At 41.0% G+C, this 27,333-nt stretch overlaps 1 protein-coding gene and 1 long non-coding RNA gene across 3 annotated transcripts in view; one reads left to right on the top strand and one right to left on the bottom strand.

Moving 5' to 3' along the window:
* The window catches only part of LOC110221467 (uncharacterized), a 78,180-nt gene extending 70,873 nt beyond the window's left edge, over positions 1–7,307 (top strand). Inside the window, exons 2-3 of the long non-coding RNA XR_013485190.1 lie at positions 4,533–4,667; positions 6,541–7,307. This is a non-coding gene — a long non-coding RNA (uncharacterized LOC110221467). The remainder of the gene's footprint in view (positions 1–4,532; positions 4,668–6,540) is intronic.
* Positions 1–27,333, bottom strand: part of ADK (adenosine kinase) — a 616,356-nt gene that overhangs the window by 11,724 nt on the left and 577,299 nt on the right. For both annotated transcript variants that reach the window (XM_021006126.2, XM_021006124.2), the window contains one exon: positions 7,298–7,384. In XM_021006126.2, the coding sequence (XP_020861785.1) occupies positions 7,298–7,384 (87 nt within the window). The remainder of the gene's footprint in view (positions 1–7,297; positions 7,385–27,333) is intronic.

Here is a 27,333-nt window from a genome sequence, read left to right as displayed (position 1 = left end):
ACTACTTAGGTCTGTATCCCAAAAGAGATAAAAAACAAAAAGGAAAAGGACTTACATGTACAAAAATATTTATAGCAGCTCTTTTCTGGGAACAACGAATTAGAAATTGAGAAGAAGCTCATCAATTGGGGAATGGCTGAACAAGTTCGAGGGATGTGATCATGATGGAATACTATTTTACTGTAAGAAATGATGAGCAGGATGCTCTCAGAAAAACCTGGAGAGACTTGCATGGGCTGAGGCAAAGTGAATGTACTGTGTACAAAGTAACAGCAATATTGTAAGATGATCAGCTGTGAATGACTTAGCTATTCTCAGCAATACAATTATCCAAGACCACTCTGAAGGACTTATGAAAAATGCTATCCATCCCCAGAGAAAGAATCAATGGCACCTGAGTACAGATTGAAGCATACTTAAAAAAAAAAAGATAATGCCTGCCATAAGGTATGTATACCTCTTCAGGTTTATGCTCAGAGAAATCTAAGCCCAAAATGGTCTCAGAATGGATGGTACAGTGGTTGAAACTGTACAGGAGCAGGAAGTCAATTCAGAGTGAAGGTTCCCTCAGAAACCGCAGCTCGGCCACAAATCGGTGATCATTCTGGTGCAAAATAAGCAGCAATGGGCAAGTTGTCTGGGCTATGGCTGTGAGAACAGTGACTTAGAGTTTCCTGTCCTTTATGGTTAAGAACTCAAAGCCAACATGTGACACAAACATAGCTCAAGATGTATCTATAAATGGAACTTAAAAAAAAAGACCTCATACTGGTCTTTCACTGCAAAGTTGTATGGAAGGAGCATTCATTTATGGGGATGAGACTTCTGGCCCCTTATAGGAAACACACACACACACACACACACACACACACAACACACACACACACCCCATTCCTCTTCAGGAAAAAAAAATGCGGCACAAGACAGGTTGTCTTCCAGTCTCTTAAACCTACTTCTGTTATTCATTTGATGTGAAATATTATTTTCTAACATGTTCTTTGGATCACCAACAAAGTCAAACCAGTTTGGAAAACCCAATGGCCAAGAAAAGCAGAATACATACAACTCTGGTACTGATGCTTGGCCGTTTGTTTTTTTTTTAACTACAGATACCAATATGATAGACTGTTTAATATAAATTAAAGATGCACACACACACACACACACACACACACAACACACACACACATATATATATGGGTTTTTTTTTGTTCAATTGTTCCAATTGTCTGGACTCTTTGAGGTTTTCTTGGCAAAGATACTGGAGTGGTTTCCCATTTCCTTCTCCAGGTCATTTTACAGATGAGGAAACTGAGGCAAACGACTAAGTATTAAATGACTTGCCTAGTGTCACAGAGACAGTAAGTGTCTAAGGATGGATTTTGAACTTCCTGATTCCAGGCCAGGTGCTCCATCCACTAACCCAATATGTGGTTAGTGCAAGGAGATAAGTACTAATACAAAGTGTTGGCAGATGGAACAAGGTGATGGTAAGTGTGCTGGTTTGGTTTATGTATCAGTTCGAGCAGTAGGCTAAGAGAGCATGATAGAAACTGACCCAATACTAAAAACTGTGTGGCAGCGGCTCCTAATTTATCATGTTAAAGCAATGATGGATTTTTGGAAGCAGCTGGAAAAGGACACCAAAGAATGTCTAATAGAGCACTGTTTGGACTTTCTAACAGGCTGTTGTTAACAGTGCCATTTATATGTTAGAGATGAAAACAAAATGTATTAATCCCAATTTTGCCTGTGTCAACATTAGCTGGATAACCCTAAGAAGAATAAATTGAGATGACTTTCCTATTTACTAAGCTTTAAGAGGTACAACCCACATCCTTGGAGTGTTAATAATTATAGGTCTTTACTGGTGTTAATTTAGTGAGCATGTTGTTAATTTCTGACTGTTCTTCTTAAAGCTGATAAGCAGATTTCTCTGCTGGTATTGTGTAGCTCAGGGGTAATATTTTATACCTCTTATATATGCTAATGATATAGTTGTGTGTGCATAAATGCGTGAATGAAAAAGCATTTATTTATTAAGCCTTTCCTATGTGCCAGGCACTGTGTTAAACACTGAGAATACAGAAATAAAAAGCAAGATGGTCCCTGGCCTTAAGGAGCTTATATTCTAATAAGAGAAGCCACATACATGTGGGAGAGTGCCCAAGGAGAGATGTTTTGATCTGGGAAGTCAGAGGGATGGTGAGAGAGGCCAAAAGGCTGCCTGATTACTATTCCCAGATCTGGAAGAGGAGAGCAGCTGAGGGAGGGACAGGAGGATGGCCTGGAGAGGAGTGTGTGCTCGGAGGTGGGTCAGCTAGGAGAACTCTCTTCAGACAGGAATAAAGGGGCCCAGGGCAGGAGCTGATAGTGCATGAGGGTGGAGGGAGGTGGCAGGCTCCAGATGGAGTCCTTGACTTATTGAGTTAAGGCTGCTGCCAGACTCAAAAGTTTCCCACCGTTTTGCACTATGTTTGGTCAGAAATTTTCAATATGAGAAAACAGACAGTTGCAATACCTATCTCTCAGGGTGACTGTGAGGCAAGTAGCTTGCATACCTTAAAAAAACATATTAATGTGAGCTAATAATACTACAAGTTAACAAAGAGATATAATGCTCCAAGTGCTTCCTAGAGTTGACCTCATGTGACCCTCAGAATCACTATTCACTGAGGTCATTGAGTGGGGACCTGAAGAAAAGGGAGGGTTCATCAATCAGAAGCTGGGGATCAGAGAGATGGATTAAGAAGAGTTCCCCCCCATACATGGAGGATGACATAAATAAAAGCAAAGTTGGACTATGTTTAGGAACAAGGAATGATGAAAAAAGTAGCATTAGATGTGGTAATTATTGGCCAAGAATGTCTTACAAGTGAAGAATATACTGGCTGGCATTTGGGTTACTCCATAACAACAACAACAGCTAGCTAGTATGTCTATTAAAACAATAGCGCTTCAGGGTTTGCAGAGTGCTTTACAAATATTATCTGATTTGATCCTCACAGCAACCCTGGGACGTAAGTGCTATTATTATCCTCATTTTACAGATGAGGAAACTGAGGCAGACACAGCTCAAGTGACTTGCCCAGGCTGCGTTCATTTAGTAAAAGAGTACAATGGATAAAGCATACGTTTAATTAATATAAAAGTATTCTACGAGCAGCTAAACTAAGATGTGCTGTTATTACTGGAGCTACAAGATCTCAAGACTCTTAGAGGTCTAGAGTTAAGTCTTAAGTAACATTCAGAGATAATCTGAATTACAAATGAGAATATATGAATTTTAATTTATCTCATAATCCTACTCATACCAGTGAACTTTAGGAATTCCACTTAGGTCATTTCTTCTCATTATATATGTAAACACAATGGATAAAAATCAACGTTTATCAGTTTGGTGACAAAGCTGTGATACTCTTGAGTCATGTTTTTCACAGGATACTTGGATCTATCTTTGCCTTCTTCTTTGGGCTCTCATATCCCAACTGTCTTTGCTCTGCCTCTGGTGCCTTTCATATCCCCAGACCCCTGGAATATCGGGCAGATCCTCTCACCTGGTGTAATTCTGTCCAGTTGCTTCTGATGGAAGCCTTCCAAGATGCTGGACCCGCCAAGGTGCACTGAAAAGTACTAGGTTTCTTCACCAGCCAACTTGGTCTTCATAGATACCAAGGTGAACCTTTTTTTCACTAACCCTATCTAAATTCCCAGGCCAACCAAAGCTTGTGGAGATCTGAGCAGGATTAAACCAGTCCTATGCAGTTGTGTCCCAGTCCAGCTTTGGTTTATTGGGATCTCACTGGGGGCACAGCAAGAGGCTCTGAGTGGCTTTTCCAGGTGTGAAGGAACTGCCTTCCCCCTCTGTCACTTTTGTTTGGGGATGACTATGCTGCTTCAGAAAGCCAGGCTTTCACATTCCCAACAACCACTGCGACCTGTAACACTCTGTAAAGTTCTGCATGAACAGAACAGACATCTACCTTATTACTCTGGAAGAAAATTCTTCAGAAAGAAATGGGATAAACTCATATAGATTTTTTTCCACCTAAAGTGGCATAGTTAGGCAACTAGGTGACCCAGTGGATAGAGTGCCAGGCCTAAAATCAAGAAGACTTCCTGAGTTCAAATCTAGCCTCAGACACTTATTAGCTGTGTGACTCTGGGCAAGTCACTTAACCCTGTTTGCCTCAGTTCCTTATCTGTAAAATGAGCTGGAGAAGGAAACGGTGAACCGCTCTAGTATCTTTGCCAAGAAAACCCCAAATGGAGCCATGAAGAATTGGACACAACCAAAAAAATGACTGAACAGCAACCAAGTCTGGGGAAAGGCAGCTTGTCACCAGCTAAAGTGAGTAGATTGTAAGTCTCCTCATAGGATCAAAGGACCGAAGCCTGAAGATAGAGGGGATTTTATTTATTTTTTAATTTTGTTTTTAAATTTTAAAAAATTATTTTCATTTAAAAATTTTCATTGTTTATTTTTGAGGGGACTGCAGAGGCCACAAAGTTCAACCTTTCTTTTTTCACAGATGAAACCAAAGGCCAGAGAAGCTATGTGACCTGGCTGATGCCCGGTCCATAGTAGGTACTGAATACATGCTTGTTGGCTAAATGATCTAGAAGTACTGGAGGTGGAATTTCAACCTGCATCCTCTGAATTCAAGGTGAGTGCTTTTTCCATGGTAACACAACGAAGGAATTGGCTTTTGGGTGATCACAACAGAAGACCCATTTAGGTTCCAGGACTCTGCACCACCTCTTTGCACGCCAAGTGAGGAAGCACGAGGCACAGCTCTGAGTCCAGGTATAAGTAAGTGTTGTGTGCAGTGTTTTCATGATGCCCTGAGGCCCAGGCCAGCAGTCTATGAGAAGGATGGCTCATCCTTATTCTCTAAATTGAAGACTCCGTTCCAAAATTTTGTTCTGATCACTTAAGCAAGAGGGAGCTGAATGCTGCTTTTCCTTGGGTAAGAAATGGACAGTATTTATGCTATAAATGCTAAGGTGCTTTTTGGAGTAATTTTTATAGGGTGGAAGGGTCCGGAAGATTTTGAAAAGTACGAATATTTTGAGACAGTGACTCCAGCTTTAACTATCAACCCCAGGGAAATGCTTGGAGCTGCTCTGAGGCTTACACTGAAGCTGCCTTTATCTTAGGAATGCCCCTCTGCCCCAAAGCCCCTGGCCTTTATCTCTGGGCTCTAAGTGTGGGACTGGGCACAGTCTGTCCAGGGCATCCTCACTCCCCTTTGAAAGATAATTTGCAGTTCTTGTCCCCATCCCAACTGCTGCCATGCAATGTACAACTAAATCTTGTTAGATTAACACAGGCTGATATTGACAGCCCAGTGGGAACATATTGATTAGGACCCTTTTCTTGTTATTTGTTATGATTTTTCTTTTCAGTTTCATTTACTGGGCAGACACAAGGGAAGAGATTTCACAGGGAACAATGACAGTGCCTGTCACAAATGTTCTCAATGTTTTCATTTGTTACTATGGCAGTGACAAAGAGGGCTCCAAATGAAAAGGCAGACCTGCTGTGAAAGAGCACAGCAGGACAACAGGAAGGAATTTTCTTCTGACCTGGGAAATGAGGAAATCACATTTAACTGGAGATCACAGAATTATCTCCATCTCCCAGGGCAGGCTCCTAGCCCTGGGAAGGCCCAGGCTTGTTCGGGTTGTCTGGGGATAGAGAGAGGACGAGCCTCCCTCGGTACTGAGCTGATTCTCCGAAGAGAAGGGAAGGAAATAAGCATTTATCTAGTGCCCACTGTGCACCAGGCACTGTAACTAAGTGCTTTTACAAATCCTATTTCATTTGATTCTCACAACAATCCTGTGATGTAGATGCTGTTATCCTCAAGTTACTGTCGAAGAAACTGAGGTAGACAGAGGTTAAGTGGTTTGGCCAGGGTCACACAGTTAACGAGTCTCTGAAGCTGGAGGTGGACTTGGGTCTTCCTGACTCCTGGGCCACTAGCTGTCTCTCAGGAACCAAAGGGGTGTCACACATGATACCAACACAAACTGGAGAGATCTGTCAGTGTCCCTAGACTGCTGGAATGGACAGACTCAATTTCTGTTTATTTGGGACACTGACTTCTAAATGATACATGAAAGTCCTCAATGGTGCATACCACTGCAGTGAATGGCTAAGGTACTCCTCCCCCCACCCCCACCCAATGGTGTGTCTAGCAGAAGGGGAGGGTGAGAAGAGAAGGACATTAGCATTGCTAGGAGGAGGTGGAGCCTATGGCCATTATCCCAAATGGGTAGACCCAAACGGATGTCCTCAGGGTCCTAAAAAATGAAGGGGGGTGGGGCGTGCCTGTGATGGCAATCCTCCTTAATTCCCCATTCCTGTAATTCTACCACAAGCTCTTCCTGCAGATGACAGGTAGCATATAGGCAGGTGGTCGTTCCCTTCTGCCCTGGGCAGGGGTCACCAGCCACGGCCTGAACACTGTTAGCCCTAGAAAGGCCTACCAGCAGGTTGCAGCTCAAATCTCTCTCTTGCTTTGCATTTGCCAGGTCCTCTTTGATGCTACAAGACAGAACCAAAGGTCGGGATAGACCCCTCAGGGCTACTACTTAGGAATCTGAAGCTTCCCAGATATCACTGCATTCAACTACAAAGAAGTTAAAATCATCACAAGAACCTTTGAACCAGATTGTAGATTAATCTAACTCATCAAACCACAATCTCCCAATAGTCTGTCTTTCCTTTTTTCCCCCTAAACACTCTTTCAAAAACAATTAAGTCCTTATAAACATTGCCAGTTCTTATCGCGCTTGCATCAGTCTAAAGTTTAACCCTTCATGGTAGAGTAAGCACCAAACTATTGTGCTGGAAACAGATGTTCTACCCAAACGACATAATCAAAAGACATCACCCTCACTTATTAGCATACTGTTTAATATTCACCACAACCTGTTTTAAAGAACAACAATGTGTTAACATTTAAGCCTGGAGGGATCGGAATACACTATATACTGTATTTGATGCAGCCTGTTTATGCAACATTCTGACAGATACAATTAATCTCGTGAAAATGACCTGGGTAGAGCATAATAGCAAATTATCTTTAAAGTCATACCACACATTTTCCCTGCAATAATAAGCACCTCATAAAATCCACTACGACATGAGTGCATGGTGAGAACATTAAAAGTTACTTAAAAGAAGAAACTGAAATTCATTAAATACATAAATCTTAGAATGCAATAGAGATGAGGGTTAAAGAAAACATTTAAATTCCAAATAAGTGTAAAATAAATGATTCTGTACCTCCAACAAAGGCGTCTCCAGCTCCATTGGTGTCAACTATTTCACTCTGGTTTTGATCCAGGACAGGGAAAACACTGACTTCATTTGCTGCAAAAGGAGCCAAAGAAAAGCAGGTGAATTTTCCATCTAATATAATCTACAAAACTAGCCAGTGTAAGTTAGAGCTCCTCTATAACACACTGGGAAGAGAAAGTGCACAGACGAGCCCCTGAAAACCAGAGACAGAACAGTCTACAACACAGTGCTCTTCTACATAACAAATGCCAATTCAATGCAATTCAACAACCATGTATAAAGGACCTACAGCATGCAAGGCACTGGGCTAGGAGCTAAGTAAGATACATATGTAAAACCAAAATCGTTCTTTCAATCAAGGAACATACATTCTCTTGTGGGTGGGGTACAGAGAGAGGGAACAGTGTATAAACACATAAATACAAAATATGGAAAAAGAAAATACAAAATATGGAAAAAGAAAATACAAAATATTTTGGCCAGACGCACTGCCAACTGGGTGGAGATCAGAACAGTCTCGTTTGGAAGATGACTGCTGACTTGAGTCTTTAGGGAGTTAGGGATTATAAAAAGTAGAAGTGAGAAGGAAACACATTCCAGGTATAGAGGACAACCTGTGGAAAAACCTGGAGATGTGGGATGTACTGTCATGTATAGAGAATAACAAATAGATCAGTTTGGCTAGTGTGTGTATCTAGGAGACAACATGAAATGAAGACTGGCAATAGAGGTTTGAACCATATTCTGAAAAGCTTTAAAAATGCTGAGGAGTTTAGGATGCCTCTTTGGGGATGAGCTGTTCTGATTGGTGAGGAAATGAAAACTCATCAACCCTGTGGAGTTTATCCAGTGCGGATTTCTTGCTAGCTGCCCTGTGGCAGCCCCATCACTCCCCATCAGGAATAGCAACCCTCCTGACGGATCTGAACCTCCATAAATCATTCCTGCCCTACTCAACTTTGGGACTCTACCTAGAGGCTGAGCTTTCTTGATGTATGAGTGAAAACTCACCCTAACCTGTTGTATTTTGCCAGATTTTGCTTCAATCAATCAATCATCAATCAACATTTATGTTAAATACCTACTATGTGTCAGGCATACAAAGACAAATGTGATAAAAATCTCTATCATTACATTTTAATGGAAGAGTCAAAATGCATGTCTATAGGTTTATATGTATAACAGAAACTAGATAACATTGAAAGGCCAAATGGAGAAATTGGGTTCTGAGTTGTGTTTTGAAGAAAAAGGCAGTTCCAAGAGATAGAGGTGAGAAGAGAAGGTCTTTCATGTATGGGGGCAGCACCGACAAAGGCCTATAGATGGCAAATGGAGTATGGTGTGTTTCAGGTATGAGGAACACCAAGAGAGTCAGGTGAGCAAGAAAGGGAAGTTAAGGCTGGGAAGGCGGGATAGGGACAGGATGAGGATGTCTGTAAGTGCCAGACAAGTGTGCATTTGATCCTAAAAATAACAGGGTGCCACTGGGGTTTAAATAATGAAGAGGTTACATGATCACACCTGTGCTTTAGAAAAAATCACTCTAGTGGCAGTGAAGAGGCCCCATTAGAACAGGCAGAGATTTTAGGTGGGGAGACCAATTAGAAAGCTGTTGAAATAGTCCAGGCAAGAAATAGTGAGGATCTGCCTGACCTAAGGTGATGGTTCTGTCAGTTGTTTTGGAGGTAAATACAACAAAATCTGGCAACTTACTATTAGGAGATTGAGGAAAGAGTTGAGGATGATTCCAAATTTGTGAACTCAGGTAAAGGGAAGGAGACTGGTGCCCTCTAAAGAAGTAGAGAAGTTAGGAAGAAGGATGAGTATCAGAGTTTGAGACCTGTAGAAGACATCCAGGAAGAGCTATCCAGGTGGCAGGTGGAAATGTGGCACTGGAAATTAGAAAAGAGATGACAGCAGGAATACAGATGAGTGTCATTTGCATAGAGATGATAACAGAAAACATGAGAGCTGATGTGATTGTTCCCTGAGAGAAGGAGTATGGAGAAAGGAGAAGAGCATCTACAACAGAGCCTTGTACACCCATGAAGAAAGTGTGAGGTTGAAAAGGAATAGCTAAACAGGCAGAAGAATTAGCAGAGAATACTGTCAGGAAAACTTGAGAGGAGAGGGTTGTCAACAGTGCAAAAATCAGCGAAGAAGCTAAGAGAGATAAGTGAGAAAATGTCACTGGATTGAGCAATTATTAGCCTTAGAAAAGTTTCATTTGGGTGGGAAGGTTAGAAGGTAGACTGAAAGAGGCTGAGAAATGGCAGGGAAGTGAGAAAGGAGGGAAACTGCGGGTAGATGGCTTCTTCCAAGGGTTTGGCTATGAAAGAGAAGAAAATTATAGAATAATAATTGCATGAAAATATGACAGGATTTAGTGAAGATTTTTTTTAAGGATGGGAGATGTGTTTTTAGGTAGCAGGAGGGATGGAGTCAGTAGATAACAAGAAACCAAAGATGAGAGGGAAAGAGGAGATCATATAATGGGAATTGCCCAGAGGGGGATAGAGGGAATGAATACATCAAAGACACAGAAACAAAGGGGAAAATCATGTTTGTCCAGACTCTCAGTCTGGTTGCTTCCCTAATAATTACATCTCTCACTTCAGGAAATAAAGTTATAGTTAAAGCACTGGGAATCTAAAACATGCAATTAATAAGAACTAGGTACTTTCCTTCAAGAAAAATATATCCATAAGGAAAACAGAATTACAGCTTGGTCATAGTACTCTGTATCAGTAGTGAATGTCTTAACTAGTTTATAGTTTACAAAGGGACAAATATTATTCTTTTTAACAGTATCTGTGGAAAGTGAAAGCTATACCTGAACTCATTCTCATCTTCCTAGTGTCTTTAAGATGCGGTAAAAACAAAAGTCACAGCAATGACCTAACCAAAGAGATTGCCCCATGGATTTGGTTGTCCTTACTATAAGATAATATTCCAGACTTGGAATATTCTACTTGCCAGTAGAACAGAGCTGCTCATGGAGAAACACCACAGTGCCAAAGAACAGGACAGTTTCCCTTTCCTAGGGTGTAGTACAACTATATTCATCAATCTGGATTCAGCTCACCGTGTTCCAGCAATGTCTGAGAACACAGATCAAGGGGGTAGTTGTGAGTCTGAAGAAAACAGTAACCCATTCTACCCTTTGCCACTTGCTTCAAATGGATTCTAAGTGCCCTCAGCAAGAGGCATAACACAGAAGTATTAGGTAATGAAGACCATGTTAGATCAGAAGTTTCATATTCGTAAATGGTTCCTTCTCCCCTCTCCTTGTTAGAAGATGGTCTTACTTCAAAGCATAGCTCAAGGTCCCTCTCTTATGCAATGCAAGTCCTTTCATGATCTTCCCAGTTATTAGCACTTCTTCCCTGTTGAAATTACTTTGTATAACCAGCCCTCCTTCCACATCCAGAACCCTTTTATATTCTGTCTTCTTCCATTAGAATGTGAGCTCCTTAAGAGTATGGACAGTCTTGTGTGCTTTATTTATATTCCCAATGCTTAGCATAGTGCCTGACACTATGTCATAATAGTACATACATGCACTATCTATTTCTTACATTTGTTTAATCTGTTTATTTGTTGTATCCCCTAAGTAAAGAGAGTAAGGTCTAGAAGGCAAGGGATATTTAATTTTTGTCTCATTTCATTTTTGTCTGTGTATTCCTAGCAATTAGTAAAATGCCTTGCACATAGGGAAAGGGACTGGACTTATGATTCACTGATAGAGAGAACTCCCTGGAAGAGGAAATTCCCTCTACCAATGCAGGTTGGCACCTTTTCTACAACTTATGAGTCTTAAAGTTGTTCAGAGCACTAAGGGATTAAGCAGTTTGTGGGTCTGGATCACAGGAGAGAGACTGTAATACAGACTTGGGAGTCCTTTGTCTAGGGAAGAGAAGAGAAACCATGATCACCAAGAGAGGGCATAGAGAGGTAGTCACCAAGCACTGGTTAAATGCCACCCATGTGCCAGCCATTATGCTAAGTACTGGGGATACAAAAAGAGGCAGGACAGTTCTTGCCCTCAAGGAGTTCACAGTCTGATGAGGGAGACAACAGGCAGACAAAGGGCTGGGGGACTAGTTATGTGAAGGACAAGCCTGAGGTGGGGAGACCAACTGAGAAGCCATCGGAATAATCAAGATAAGAAGTGAAGAAGGTCCGAACTAAGGTGACAGCTGCCAAGAGAGAAAAGGGGTCCAATGTGAGACGTGTTGTAGAGGCAGACTCAACAAAATTTGGCAGCTGACTGAATATGTGGGGTGACTTGAGGATGATTCCAAGATAGGGAGTAACTGAAAGGATGGTGGTAGTCCTGAAAGAAGTTTGGAAAAGGGGTGATCTTTTGGGAAAAGGCAATGAGTTTTGTTTTGGATATGCTCAGTCTGACACACCTAATTCATCTTCTAAATGCCAGGTTAATATTTCCAAAGCACAACTTCCCTCACCTTTCATGCCCCCTAAAAAAGCCACGTTCCCTATTTCTTATGGCATTAAGTTCAAACTCCTCAGCCTAGAACTCAAAACCCTCAATGATATGGCCCATACTTATCATTCCTTCTTACTTCTATACATGAATCCTACACTCTGACCAGACTGGACTTGCTTCCCCTAAATATGCCCACACTTTTAATATCTTCGTGCCTGGAGTGAGTTTTCCTCTCATTTTAGGCATCTAAAGCCTACTCATTTCCCCTAGTCCAGTTCAAATGGCAGCTCCTTCATGTAGTATTCTTTCCACCAGATGGGATCTCTCCTTCATCCATCTGAACTCATCTATCTGAACATCACTTTCTGCTTGGGATTACACTGACTTGTACATTTGCCTCTTGTCTCCTACTAGACTACAAGCTCCACATGGACTGAATCGTGCACTACACACCTTTGAATTTCTCACAGCACAGTTGTTTACAATTCAATTCAATATGTCTTTAATACCTAAAAGGACTTGTGTTAGGTGCTGGGGATATCGAGACAAAAAAGAAACAATCTCTTCCCACAGCAAGCTTATATTCTATACTTAGCAGGTGCTCAATCAATGTTCCGTTAAACTGAATATGCAGGATGGAGTAGGCAGAACAAAAAAATGATTCCATGGTTATCTATATAAGACTACTAGAAACGGATGGTGTTACTTCCAGAAAGGTAGTTTGTAGAAAAGGAACTCCAGTTAAAAGTTCTGAATAACATGGTATTTCCCTTTCCCAGTTCTAGTTCCAAATCTCTGTAGTTTACTCAGAGATGACATAATGTATTCCTTCCTTCCTTCCTTGGACAGGCGAGGGGACACTGCGAACACAGAGCACTGCATATACTTTTAGAAATAGTCGTTGGTGTTGCTTGGTTTTGCTTAAGTATTTTTCTTTAATAGAGTAAGCTCCCTGTTTGGGTTGGTCATGAATAGTATACTGAGAAATCAGTATGATGTTAAAAAAAAAAAAGGTTGTCAGTAAATAAGGCATTAATTAAAAAAATCTGATCACTACCATACCCTGAAAAATATACTTATTATAGTATAACTGTGACAGTGAGTAATTTCAGTTTAAACCACCTAAAAAGTCAGATGCCTTTGCCACAGGACAACTCAAGACCACCTACTCCCCCGACCCCTAATGTTTATCACAGGTCCTGATTGTTTAAGAGCTATGGAAAAGCACTGAAATCCTAGCTGAAGTCTCATACTCAGGAGAAGTGAATGTTACTTTAAGTGGTTTGTGTGTGGTACAATGCCAGTAAAATGAATCTCTCATGCCCAACCCTGAAAACCAATGGAGCAAGTAGGCCAAGGGTCCTGGTTGTCATTGACCTTGCTGTTTCAGAGCCAGCTGGAATTTTATTTATCATTCTGAGAGCTTATGCAAGAATGAATCATTATGCAAGTATTTGAGAAATCGGACAGCAGCTCTTTTGGGCAGGAAATCCACTGTGCTGCTATTTTTAGATAACAAATATTTTCAAAGTGAATAAATTCCAACCTACTACACTCCTCCGTGGAAAGATTTCTAGATGCAACTGGGCTGAACATATACAGTCTGAAAAATAAAATGGAAATATGATTTCATAGGGGCCTTACAGCATAGCAGTTTATCATAACTATGAAGAAATCTTTAGGACTCCAGAAGAGCTGAGGACAGTCCTTCCTGAACTTGGATCTGGCCTTCAAGGCATATAATCCAGAAGAATGTGGCTGCCAGTTGGACCACACTGATATAAAGTGAGGTTCACTTTTCATTGCTTGAAAATGAGAGATCCAGGTTCCAATACTAGCTCTCCTGTGACCTTGGACAGGTCATTTAATTTCTTTAGGCCTCAGTTTCTTCCTCTGTAAAATAAGGGCGTTAGAAAATCTGTAAGGTCTCTTTCAACTCTCCTATTCTTTGGTTTGATGAGAAGGCAGATGTCATATAGTTCTCACCACCATCTGCCTGTGACCTTAATTTCACATAAATTATCTCATCTTTAAAATAACCTCATGGAGATAGGTAGTCAGATATGATTATGCTCATATTAAGGATGGGGAAATTGAGACTCAAGAGAAATTAAACTAGCTAAATGTCACCAAAATAGTAATTGGCAGAGAAGGAACTTCAACTCTAGTTTCAAGAGTTAGAAGAATAGCAAAGATCGATTATTATTTTTTTTCCTCGTCTTCTTTCTCTCCATCTCTCTGCCTCTGTCTTTCTCAGCAGCATAGCCACTTCCTAATGACTAACCTGGCCCCCTCGAACTTCCCTTGTAACATCTAAGTAGTCAAACAGAACGAATCAACACATTGGCTATCTCTGAAAATACATGCCCCATTTAGCACTGCTCTGTTGAGAGGTGGAAAACGTTCTTTATCATTAGTCCTCCGAGGTCACGATTGGTTGTGGCGGTGATCAGAGTTCCGAAGTCTTTCAGTGTGGAAAGGACCACATTTTAACAGGCAATTCTTTGCTATTTTCTAAATAGCATGGGTTTTTAAAAATTTATTTTTGGTACTCAGGTTTTAATCAGAAGAATGGTGAGGCAGGAGAGGGAAGGCTTGGAAACATAACAACAGGTCTTACTCACACTGACCTTTTACAAGCATTGTAAGAGGTCATTTCCTTATACTGAATGTGTCTCCACTGGGGCCATTTAGTGAGTCCAAAGCAAAGGTTTCATCTCTGATCAAAGTAGGAAGCCCTCTTCTTTCATGTGAAAAGGGCCTTATTGCTTAAAACTGGAATTATGGGAAGTGGGTAGCTAGGTGGCCCGGGCCTTTAGCAAGTGAGGAAAGGGATTTGGCAACTCTACTGTTTCTTTTAATTTTTGAGACTCTATTATCTTGCCCAGGCTGGAAGTGAAGTGGTCATTCACAGGCCCAATTCCACTGCTAATCTGCTGTTTGTGACCTCCCCTCATGATCTCAGGAGCTCCCCATATTGGTGCTACACAAAGTCATCCCCTTAGCACTACTGCAGCGCAGAATTCTTGAGCTCAAGTGTTCCTCCTCCCAAGAAGCAGGGATTATGGGCATTCACCATCACACCCAGCATCTCTACTGGTTCCAAATAGTCATTGCTTCTGATCAAGTCAAGCAGTCTCCTCCCAATGGTCACAAAGAAGCTTCAATAGCTGAGCGCTCCAGTTTCCAACCTTCTGTGGGGACCACTCTCCTCATTATCAACCAATGATCCCTCACTTGAATGTGGCTATTTTCATTCATGATGCAACAGCTATGGGTTTTGCACCGGACACAAAGTTCTGATTTGTACGCAAAGATGCTGCACCTGATGCTACTTCTAGAGCTGGACTTCCTGCTATTAAGCAGCATTCCTGCTTGAGCTGTTGATAGCGGGGATGCTAAATGAGTTAGAACTGGTATTGAAAAAAGAGCTGTTAGACACCAGGGGGCTAACATGGCTTCTTCTTTATGGAGCGGATGGGACCTTAGAGCAAGAAAGCACCGCAGTAAATTCTCATCTGTTTGGTATACTTGCATGGTTGTAAAACTTTGCCCTCGACTTGCTGAAAGCTCAACTGATATTTAGTGCAACCCATTTGGTTTGGAGGCAGAATGCTTCCTGGAGGTGATGCCTTAGAATAACCCTGGCAGAACTGTAATATTTCTCTTTGTTCTGTATTGTGCAATGAAATGAAGGTTCTCCAACCAAAAGAGCAAATTTCATCAGGCTCCTTGATATAATCAAACACTGATGGTAGTTATGAGTACTATAGATTGTCCAATAAACTAAATTGGATTCACAGACTACTCGTCTACTTGGAGTACAGTAATAAACACCAGCAAACAACCATTACATCCAATTAGGCTGAGCACTTGTCTTTACTGGGTCATTTACCAATCTCTCTTGCTCTTAAAAGTAGATTAAATGTGTAAACTTACAGTTAATTACCTGTAACAAAACTCTTAAGTACAACACTTCATGTTGCTTTTAAAGCTTGGTTATACTCCTTAGCACACTTTGTAAATAGAGTCAAGTCTCAGAATCAGGTTAAAAAAGAGTCTTAGAAATTAATAGTATGAGGATTACCTAGGAGCTGAGATGGGTACTTTGGAGCTGTGTCCTAATGGGATTTATCTGAGGTTTAGTAAAACCCCCCTCCAGAATAATCACATACCTCAGAAGAGGGATTTAACCCCTAACAAGCTGCAGCAGCTGGCACATCTGGTGGGAGAGATGCTCAGAAGCCTGATGTCACAACTTGCTTTTGGAAAGACAAAGGTGGTTTGGGTGTGCTTCAGCATTTGTGGCCCAAAGAGTATTCTATGGAGGCAACCAAAGCCCTTAGCAAAAGCTACTGCTTCATTTTCCCTTCCTTTCTCAATGTTCTCATCTACTGATTGAACTGGATTGGGGAAAGAAAAAGGTTTTGGATGCAGAAAAATTTGATGAGAGTCACATACTCTGTAGAAGAGGAAAATTCCTATTGGAATCCATTAGCTGAAACTTTTTGACTTTTCTTCCTTTCCCCCATTATCCTTGAAGACTATGTTAATTTGCTACCAACACAACCACATATCAGAATTCCCTTGGTTCCAGACTGCTCAAGGACAGAACTTTCCTTTCTCCCCATCACAGCCATCAAGACCCACCAGCTGCAAGGCCCAGTCAGGTTAGGGTAGGACCTGGACCTACCCCAAGCAAAGCCCAAGGAGAGCCCCTGACTGTTCTGGCCTCACCCTTTGATCATCAAATGTGGCTGACTATGTAACTATATATATATTTTGAAAGGCATCTCTATTAGCTCAGGTGCTGAATTCTATTTCTCTCAGTCTTTCCCAGTGACTACAATGAAGAATTCTAGCAGCTTGCTAAGGAACAGATCTACTCTCTGTCCCTTGTCACTGACTGATAAAACTTTAATAATCCATGGCATTCACACAGTGCCTTTCATCTCAGTATCGCAGAAAGGCCAAGGTCAAACACATTGAAAGCATCTGAGAAGAATACCCAAGATGAGCCATACAGCCCAGAGAATGTTCTTCTCCCAAGTCAGAAATACGAGCAGAGAAGAGATTCAAGCAGGGAATTGGGGACCTTCAAGTGTCTCCTAGACTTAAAAGGGGTCCCCTTTTGTTTGGAGGACTGGGATCATTTTGTTTCTAGGGCCACTAATCTACAAACAAGAATCCAGATACTTTGAGGCCCAACATCCAGATTTTTCATGCTGGATTGGTCCAGGAATCCTTTACCAGGGGCATCAGAAAATAATTATGCTTCACAACTTGTATAAAAGATAAGATGGAGAAGAGGAAAAGAAACCACTAAGCTTGGATTTACAAACTGATAAGAAAAGGAAACTGATATGACTCCACCAAACAGAGGGGTGTGTGTGTGTGTGTGTGTGTGTGTGTGTGTGTGTGTGTGTGAAAGAGAGAGAGAGACAGACAGAGATACACATACACATGAGTCAGATGCTTTAAATTTCAAACTGCAGTACATTTCAATAGACAAGTCTTTCCCAGCTGAGTGGAGTCTCATTATTTGTGTCCTGGGATGCCTCCTCTGGGGCCCTAGCCCATATGCCAGGAGCTTCAGGGAGAGGCCCAGCTCTGAGTCATCATGCCCACCAGAGCTGGGAGGCAGCATTCAGAACCAGGGTTAGGCCTGAATCAAAGAAGAAGGAGCAATGAACCAAATAACCCCGAAAGCCAAATATGGTTAGGACTCATGGGCAACAGGAGGAAATTTCATCGACGTGGCTGGAAAAATGGGATTTCTTCTCTGTGACAATAATTACACAATCAAAATGAGAGGAAGGGATGGGAGAAGAAGTGGTTGTGCCGAGCAATAAACTTCTGGGGTTGTGAAAATGTTTCCTCAGTGCAGAGAAATGCACTCCAAAATGCAGTTGTGCTTAACTTTTAGGGCAGTTGACAAACTATGCAAAAATATTAACTTGTAAATCAAACTGGGAGTAACTATTTGTTTTAGAATTCTCTATGTTTCAGAAGACTTGGGCTATCTCCAGGATTCTTTTAAACAGCAAGCCATCCTGATACATTGAAGATAATTACTTCTAAAAATCTGATTTATTATTTTTTTCAGATGGTGTTTTTTTGGGGCCTGTCCTGCTTTCTGCCATGTTCTCAGTCTAATCCACCTAGTCAGGAGACTGGTAGGCTGGCATACAAAGAGAAAGGCTACCAACAGGAGAAGCGATGGGCACTTAAAAGGACACGTTGTCATTTAACATACCATTTGAAAACCTGGGTGCACCTGAAGCAGAAGCTTGGCCAGTGCTTGGCACAGGGCGTGGCACAGAGGAAGAACTTAATACATGTTTATTTGCTGCTTTGCTTACTTGAGTGAAGTGAAGAAAAATACAAGCTTACATTGTATGTACTGTTGGGCTTATTCTTTTAGGAAAAGATCCTTTCTGAGTGGGGGGGAGGGGAATCTAGTGGGAAATGAAGGTGACATAAAACCCAAAGCTTTTGATAAAAAATTGGGGCAGCTAGGTGGCATGGTGGATAGAGCGCTGAATACAGCGCTGGGCCTGGAGTCAGAGGAAGACCTGAGTTCAAATCTGACCTTAGAAACTTATTAGCTATGTGACCCTAGGCAAGTCACTTTACCCTGTTTGCCTCAGTTTCCACATCAGCAAAAATGTGCTGGAGAAGGAAAAGAAAACCCCAAATGGGGTCATGAAGAGTTGGACATAGCTCCACATCAACCACCACCACCACCACCACCACCACCACAACCACAAAGGTCCCTTAAGACCCAGACAAGAAGATTCAAGAGCTATCATCCTCCCTCGAGTGGCTATATGGTTCGAGGCAGCGCTGGGGGACATACTTCCTTCTCTGGCTAGTCTACGATAGAGAGAGTTGCTTTTTCTGAACATGAATTTAGAAAGTATTCCTCCAGGCTCTCTTTGATAATGTCCAACCAATGTAATGACCAGCCATGGTTCCACAGGCCTACCTCCCTCCCGACAGAGAGAATGGATTCAAGACACAGAATGAGCCATAGATTTTTGGACATGAACAATGTGGGGACTTGTTTTGCTTATTTCCTTATTTGTTACAAGGGTTTTGTTTTTCCATTTTACCTTTTAACTTAGGGGGTGAGGGTGAGAAGGAGAGGAGAAGATGCTTGTTCACTGAAAAATAAGATAAAGTGAAGAAAAAAAGATAATGCCTAGCACTGCTGTGTTAGGCCCATAGCAGCAGCCCAATAAATGTTTTGTAACTGACTGCTGCCTTCACTTATTAATTCATTAATCTGTCTACCCACTTTATGTTTTTTATTACCTTTGTAAACAGTGAATGATGATCAGGAAAAAAGAGGGGCTATGTTCTTGTGATGTTATGTCAGTACCTGAAGAAAAGGAGTAATAAAGTTACAGAGCCAAGCTCCTTAATGCTGAAAGTCCCATTTTGGAGGCAGGGTATTCCAAACCTGATGAGTATAGGAGGACTCCCCTCACCCCAGATGCTCTGATATACTCAGCTGCCTTGACTTTAAGCAAAAGCCAAATGTGGGCCCGCAGAGTAAGGAATAATTTTCAGACCCTGGGATAAGCATTATGGAGCAGGTAAGTGCCAGGATATTTAGGGCATCAAGGTAGACTAGAGCACATAGTAATGAGACAGCTTCATCCATGGTATTTCCATGGCTCACAGGTTATTCTGACCGCTGGGCACTTCTACTCTGAAGATATAAAAGAATAAGCAAGTGGTTAACTTTCTGGTATTGAGAGGGGGATAATTTTGGCATAATACCTAGCCATTTCTAAACTAGCCATCAAGCAAATCCTTGGAAGTTTTTGTTTCCTCCGTACCTTGTTATAAAATTTGTCTGCTCATCCTAAACTTGAAATTTATATGCATTTAAAGATACAGAGATGGCTTACCAAGTGTATTTTTTGAAGAGCACATCAGATCTTATATAGAAGAAAGTAAAATGGCAACGTGAGCCACTATTAGTTGTAAACTCAAGATAGGGAAGCTTTTCCTAGATTACCTGCTGATTATCCTTTGATAATTAATTACACAAACCTATGATCCTTTTAGGATGACCTAATTAGTATAAAATGATTTTACTTAATTATAGTTGTAAATTAAGTGCACAGGGTTTACCTCTCCAAAATAATTACATGTGTATTGTAATGTAAATTATGGTACATTAATTTGTGGTTTATCGATTACTCCCTGAACAGAGACCATGACTCATCAGGACAGTTGTTAGAATAATAGTTCTAACAAGCAGCTCCTGGCAAAGGTACTTGAATAACATATTTGCATAGAAGAGCCTTACATGATGCAGACAGGCATGTGCAGGTCACTGTCATTTATACGCAAGGCCTGGGCTAGAAAAACTGGTTGTCTCATGCAATCACAATACCTAGGCAAGGGGCCTAACCCACTCCAAGACCTCTTGCTCCTCACTGCTAGAACTCTGTCAAGTTTATATTGGAGGCTGTCATCTTAATTACTCTTTTATCCCATGCTAGGGACTAACTATATTTAACATTTAACACATTGCTACCTTTAACAATCTATTTCTTAGTATCGCTCAAATGGAGAAAATCAAAGTTGAACCATCATATTAAGAAAACTCAAGCTGTGCCCATTATGCCAGAGAAATACAATAAAAAGGAGAGACTCTGTCGCATCTTCCTTCAGTCTGGGGATACTTCTCTGCTGCAGCTGCTAGCAATTTACTATGAAAAGTCAGAGAAGGGCAGCAAAATCTGCTGTCAAAGCATAAATAGAGTATTATTAAATGCATAAATACAGATGTCTTGAACCTGTGTTGGGGAAATGGGGAAAAAACATGCCTACCTTGAAGTTAAAAAAAAAAAGGGAAATGACTATGTCGATCAATTGGAAAGAAGCTATCCAATCCAAATGGGGCTCATTCACTATCCAAGTTAAAATAAAACTTTTCAAAGACACTGGAACCACAGACTGAAATATTTTAAGTGCAATTTTATGAATAGGGCTCACAATTTCCCCTAAATGTAAACCAGATTCAAATAAAAATGTCAGCTTGCCATATGCAGAGTTCAGACAACTCCCCTGCCACATTTCCTTTAAACACACTCATTGGTTTTTTTGTCTTTTTCTTTCTCTCTTTGCTGTTAGATGACTCTCCACACCAGTTACTGAGATAGCTTATGTATGGTTTCCCAGCAGTCTCCTGGATATCCTTCCTGGATGTTTTTGCTCTGTGTGCCAAGAGCAACTTCTCTCCCTGCGGAGAAGCAGCAAGCCCACCATTGGCTGCTCCATGTTCTTGCTAACATGATGCTGGGTCAGGGGCTGTGGCTTTGCCAGGCCTCAGCTAAGAAGAAGAGGAGGTGGTGAGGACTGAGTGGAGGGGTCTTGGAGGCTGGCTTATTTAGTTGTGCCTCCATTAGCTTTCTCAATCTTCCCTCTGAGAGGTACTTTCTGTCATTCATTATTGTTCATACTGCTAACTCCCAACCGTGTGTTTGCCTACATGGGGCCTGGGGGTAGGTGACTAGGAAGACCGCCAGTCCAACTCTGGCCAGGGGCAAACGTCTTGTCACCTGTGATTCATTCTGAGGAATGTCATCTACTCTTTTTTTGGACAATGGGCCCACACTTGGCCCTATCTCTTCATTTCTTCTCATCTGCTCAAAGCCTAGAGAAAAGTCAAAAGTAATTTCTGAACTGAACACATCCTATTCCTGCATTAGCACTTAGTACTCATTCCCTACAGGGACAGAAGAATTAGAAAACGTCACTCTTCAAAGATACAAAGTATCATCGTGCAAGTCACATTACAAGAGGTTTGTATTATTAGCCTAGAATCATATGCTTGAGCTCAGATTAAAATTCAGATCTTTGTAATAACAGATAATATGCATTGAGTCTTATAATCTAGCCAGCTATAATTACACAATTATTGATGAAGCCACTGTTGATAAACAACGCATGCTTTAGGATATTAATATTTTACAACTAAATGATGAAGAAAGCTGTTTATTGCCTTCCGCTCGATCCTCTGTTAATAAGATCGACATTGCAGATGTTCATGTAAGCTGTATTGATGTTTAATGGTGCATGATACTCTAGGTGGTTCCCATAACCTTGCTTTGTCTGCTATGAGCTGACTCAATTGATATGATAATAGAGAAAGGAGCTGGGCTGGACAGGCACAATTTGCATAGCCTTTAAATTTGCCATTACTAGATAGCCAACTGCTCCTAAAAATTCTTTTTCAGTTGTCACTGACGACAAAGTGTGAGACAGACAGTCCTAGTGAAAGAGCCACCCAGGTGGAGGCATCACTTCTTTGAAACTTTTATCCTACTACTCATCATTGTGTTTCTAAAGACAACTACCAAAGTACAGAGTGGACACAGGAATAGATGGTACACTTGTAGAGTTTCTATGAGACAAATAAAATGACGATGAAAAACCTAAAATCTTTTATTTTAACTTCCTTACTTAAGAAAATAACCAATACTGAACCAACAAACTATATTAATTTCAGAGCTTTGTGGAATTTTTTTTTCATCTAGGGTTTTAAAAAACATTTTTATTAAAAGAAGTCCAACAAACCATCTAATAGTGTGAACACAACTGACGATCTGTGTCTTTCTATTATAATAATTTACCTCTTCTGGATTTTTTTAGAAAAAGACCTAAAATATTCTTTTGGGAAGATTTCATTTTTTTCCCTCTTCCTTGTTGATTAATCATGTCCAACTTATTGGGAAAGTGGAATTTAAGACTCTAAAGGGATGACATAAATTCTCTTTATAAGATTAATTCAATAAAAATATTAGGAAAATCAGTCTGGGAAATGTAGTTGTTTGTTTGTTTTGCTTTTAGGCAACTGGGGTTAAGTGACTTGCCCAGGGTCACACAGCTAGTGTCAAGTGTTTGGTCTGAGGCCAGATTTGAACTCAGGTCCTCCTGACTTCAGGGCCGGTGCTCTATCCACTGCGCCACCTAGCTGCCCCTGGAAATGTAGTTGTAAAGAATACTTTGTAATGGATGCTTCTGTTAAGGTAATTAAAGGAGAACACATCCTAGTTTATGCAAAAAATGAACACTCAAATGAGTAGGCCTCTATGGTGGTCAGTAGTTCAAATTTAACCTTTTTCAAAGCAAACTTCTCTATGACATCTAGGTTAGAAAACTCTTAAGGCTGGCTATACGTAATGAAACCTAGAAAAGTCATCAGATGACTTGAAATGGGCATAAATGAAATTAAAATTCAAAAGAAGGAAGAAGGGAGAATGATTTACTACTTTAACTGGCTCAGTAGGTGGTTTAAAGGCATTTGGGGGGTATTTTTAATGTTTGTGGAAAAGTATACTGAATTGAACACAAAATGCTGTTATTTATACTATGTTTTTGGTTCACAGTTCACTATAAATCTCAATTTGTAAATACATCTATTAACATTTCATTTTGGTTCTATGATAGTAAACCTTGAAACTTTAAGGATTTGTGATTTCATCAGTGCAGGGATAGTGATCTACTCCTCTACTAATGCATATTGGAAACCCCTCTAAGAGATATAGGTAACTTTCTTTTTAAGTTGCTAAGGATTAAAAAAAAATCATGCCAAGGTGGTTAACTTTCTTGTGATAAGAATCCCAAGAAGTGGACTGGAAAAGTGGGCTCTCATACATCAACCATTGCCCTGAAGATCTTCCACCTTGGGCAGACTTGCCAAGGAGTGTGCCCTATTGGGACGGTCTTTGAGAAAACAGGGTCACTTCTAAGCTGTGCCAATGCCCTGGAGCGTCTAACTAGTTCAGTAAGAGAAAATACAGAAACTCTTAGAGGAAAATGGACTCACAAACAAACTGCCCAAGGATGAATTTGCCTCCTCCCCCTTCCATCCACTCTGCTGCCATGTTATCAGATGAAGGTGAAAGTAAATAGATGTAACAGAAGGTGAAAAGGTACAATTAGGTTGTGTCCTTTCTGCTGGGCCTGGAGTCAAGAAGACCAGAGTTCAAATCTTCCCTCAGACATTTACTAGTTTGACCCTTTGGAGCCTCAGTCTCTTCTTTCATCCAATGAAAATGTTGTACCAGAAGGTCTCAAAGGCACCTTCCAGCTCTAATTTTCTGCATTCCTATGATACAGTAGGATGAACGCCAATGCTACTTGGGGTCTTGTAGGAAATGTGTGTGTTTGACCAGGGTGGGGCCCAGGACTCCCTTCCTCGAGAACTGTGAGCTGGCACACTGCACAGGGTTTGCAATCATAATACCAGGAACTTCAGATAAATGAGCAACAGAAAAACAGTCATTAAGGGAACAGAAAGTCTGATTTAGGAGCACTGAGGGAAATAACTGCATTGCTTGGATAAGCAACAGCTCAAGACCATTGAAATAACTACCCACAAGAGAAGCCTCGGGAGAAACAGGTTGGTTCTCTCTTCTAGTCTTTGAAGAGCTTTAAGGAAATAGAAGAATCAGAGCCAGTCTTTCCAGCTCTGGAGGACATCACCAGGACCAATGGAGGCACATTACAGTGACTCAGTGTTCATTTCAATCAATCCCCACCCCCACCCCAACTTACTGATAATTCAGAAACAGAACAGGTTGTCCTATGAAGTAGTTTCCAGCATTAAAGCTCTATAAATGGAACCATGTCAACACCAAATAGAAAAACTAATAAGCTCAATAAGATATCCCAGTGTTTAGCCAGCAGTGCTATGAAGTTAAGAAGGGGAACAATTCGGAGGAATATGCGTGGATATCTGAAGGTAGCAAGGACAAGAGTAAACTTGGGGACCCACCAAGTGAGGAAATATTTAGACTGAGGAATGGGATGGAAGATCAGAGAACTCTGCTTTGTTTTTAACATCTTTCTTAACATGACCACCTACCAGATTTCAAATGTTGCTTAATAGAACCTAGAAGGAACGAAGGTTGGAGCTTCATTTCTCCATACCATTCATGATCAGCCACCAGTCTTCTAAATTAAGACCTCCCTCTTAACTACTGCTTCTACCCACTAGGGAAACTGAATAAGACAGAGAGAAAAAGAGGGGGGAGCAAGATCAGGCTGCCATGTACTCTGGAAGGATCTATAATGGACCTCCATTATTTCCTATTACTTCTGAATTCTTCAGCTTGACTTTCAAGGAAGGCCTGACACTGCCAAATGCTTTAGTATGTTAACCCATCCATGATCTCATCAATATGGGCATGCCCTCTCTCAGCACACAGAGCACCACCCATCCACACCATCACACCAGTGGGATTGATTCCTGACCACTTTCTTCAGCAGACAATCTACACAATGAGCTGGAGGCCTTCTGGGTCTCTCTTTTTTTACATTTAAAGTATTCACATAACTCTCATTCTGTCTCTGTGTTATGACTGGCCCACTGCTTTCCCCCACCTGATTACTTTTTTTGTACCTTATTTCCTGCTGGTCAGACATTTTCAGATCCCAGTCAGGCTGACCCATCGCTCTCCACAAAGGCCCTTCTCCTTCCTGCCTCTGTGCTGACTCTTCAGCCCTTCTCCTTCACCTTTCCCCCTCATCCCCATACTTCAAGTGCTCTCTCTGACCTGAAGGATTCCACCTGCACTTACATTGGTATCACAGTCTAATACTCATTGGTTCTCACTTTTTGTATAGGTAAATTTTGTCTCTTTGGCAAGTTTTATGAGGCCAGGAGTCACACTTTTTCATACTCCCAACAGGGGTCCAGCTCAGTACTGAGCATTGCTACTGACTGAATGATGGAGGTGTTGTCTGTTTCTAGCTTTGGATGGGGATCAAGATGCAGGTATCTGAAACTCTGCTTACTCTATTATGAAGTAGCGTGGTCCTGAAAGACACATAAAATAACAACCTAAAGTCAAATATAAATGATTTGGGAGTTATCCCCAATTCTTGCCCACCTGGACAATGCCTTCATAAGAACTGAAAAACAATTTGCTCTTCTAGCCAGAGGATGGGAAAAACACATTGTTATTTTCAAGGCATATTGGCTAAGGACTTGATACCCAATGTGATTTCTTTCCTATAGGGAGAAAGTTATTATGCAAGTTTTTTCAGGCCATTTAATTCAGGCCAGTGGCTTCAAAGGGCTCAAACAAATTCCTGTCTGGGATCCATTTCATTTCTTGCCTCCAGCAGCCCTGGGCTCATTCCACTGCAGGTAATTTGGGCACAAACATTGTGGAAAATCTAGTGCCTTCTGCTCTCCTCCTTATGAAGCCTTGGATGGGCAGTAAGCCATTACTATTACATTTGACTAGCCTTTAACAATAAAAAGTGAGTATGACCATTTCTGGAATACATCATAAACATAAGAACACGAAAATTTATCCCAGGCAAGAAAGAATATTGTTACAATTACATTTCCTAGGGGCAGCTAAGTGGCCCAGTGGATAGAGCACTGGCCCTGAAGTCAGGAGGATCTGAGTTCAAATCCTGCCTCAGACCAAATACTTGACACTTACTAGCTGTGTGACTCTGGAAATTACATTTCCTACATGATGAAATCTCTATTAAAAAAGAGGACGAATTCTGGAAAAAAGCAATTGTCAAAAATATCATTACCAATTTAATTCAAAAACATTTATTAAATGCCTATTATATGGAAAGCACTGTACAAGAGGCAAAATGGCAGAATCGCTCATCCTCCACAAGCTCTCAGTCTATTGGCGGGATATGCACACCCTAGTATGGGGAAATAGGACCTGAACACAAATACGTACATGCAGAGTATGCTGAAGAGCAAAGGTAAGATGAGGACAAGGTCCTCTGGGAAAATGTGAGAGAGGGTCCTCTGAGCTGGGGAAAGGGTGGGAAAGTCAGAGAATTGCATTAAGATGAGATGAGGAAGACATATATTACAGAGATGACTAGAGGACAGCTCTAGGCTCCATACATCCCAAGCACTCAATGTCTGAGTTGAATCTGATACAGATTCGGCTTAGGCTTTTGTCCTGTCCCCTTGATGGTACTATCCATATTAGATGACAGCTTCCCTTGTAAACACTAATTGGCCACTTGCCTCAAAGTTCTTCCTCCCCCCCTTCTCCTTTCACCTCTCCTGGAACTTTTGTGTAAAATGTTCCATGAAGTATTCTGATTCCTTTTCCTTCCAACACGCTCAATCTCAAACCTAACCCATAGATTTAACCACAGATAACCGAAGTTATAAATTCATACTAGTCTCCACCTTGGCCAGCATGACATTATCAGAAAGCCATTAATGGTCTGAAACGAAAAGAAAAGCTCATTAATAAGAGCAAAAGTGTACAAAGGTAAAAAAAGGAAGTTTTATTAAAAGTATTGATTATGACCTGGGGCACCAGAGACATTGATTTTCTTGCATCCTTCACAAGGAAAAAATGTTCAAACCAACATGGTATTGATTTATTGTGAAACCTACTCAATAGCCAGCTCAGAAGTAGCAAACCTCAAGAACAGTCATCATCCAGAATTAGCACTGGTATAGACACAATTTTTACGTGTATGTTTACAGATACATAAATATATATGTACATGTTTATGTGCATCAGTGTATAGACACAGATATGAC

The sequence above is a fragment of the Phascolarctos cinereus genome, unplaced genomic scaffold, assembly GCF_003287225.1.
Source record: "Phascolarctos cinereus isolate Bilbo 61053 unplaced genomic scaffold, phaCin_HiC Scaffold_3;HRSCAF=262, whole genome shotgun sequence".
Taxonomy (NCBI): domain Eukaryota; kingdom Metazoa; phylum Chordata; class Mammalia; order Diprotodontia; family Phascolarctidae; genus Phascolarctos; species Phascolarctos cinereus.
This window is presented reverse-complemented; position numbering and strand designations above follow the sequence as displayed.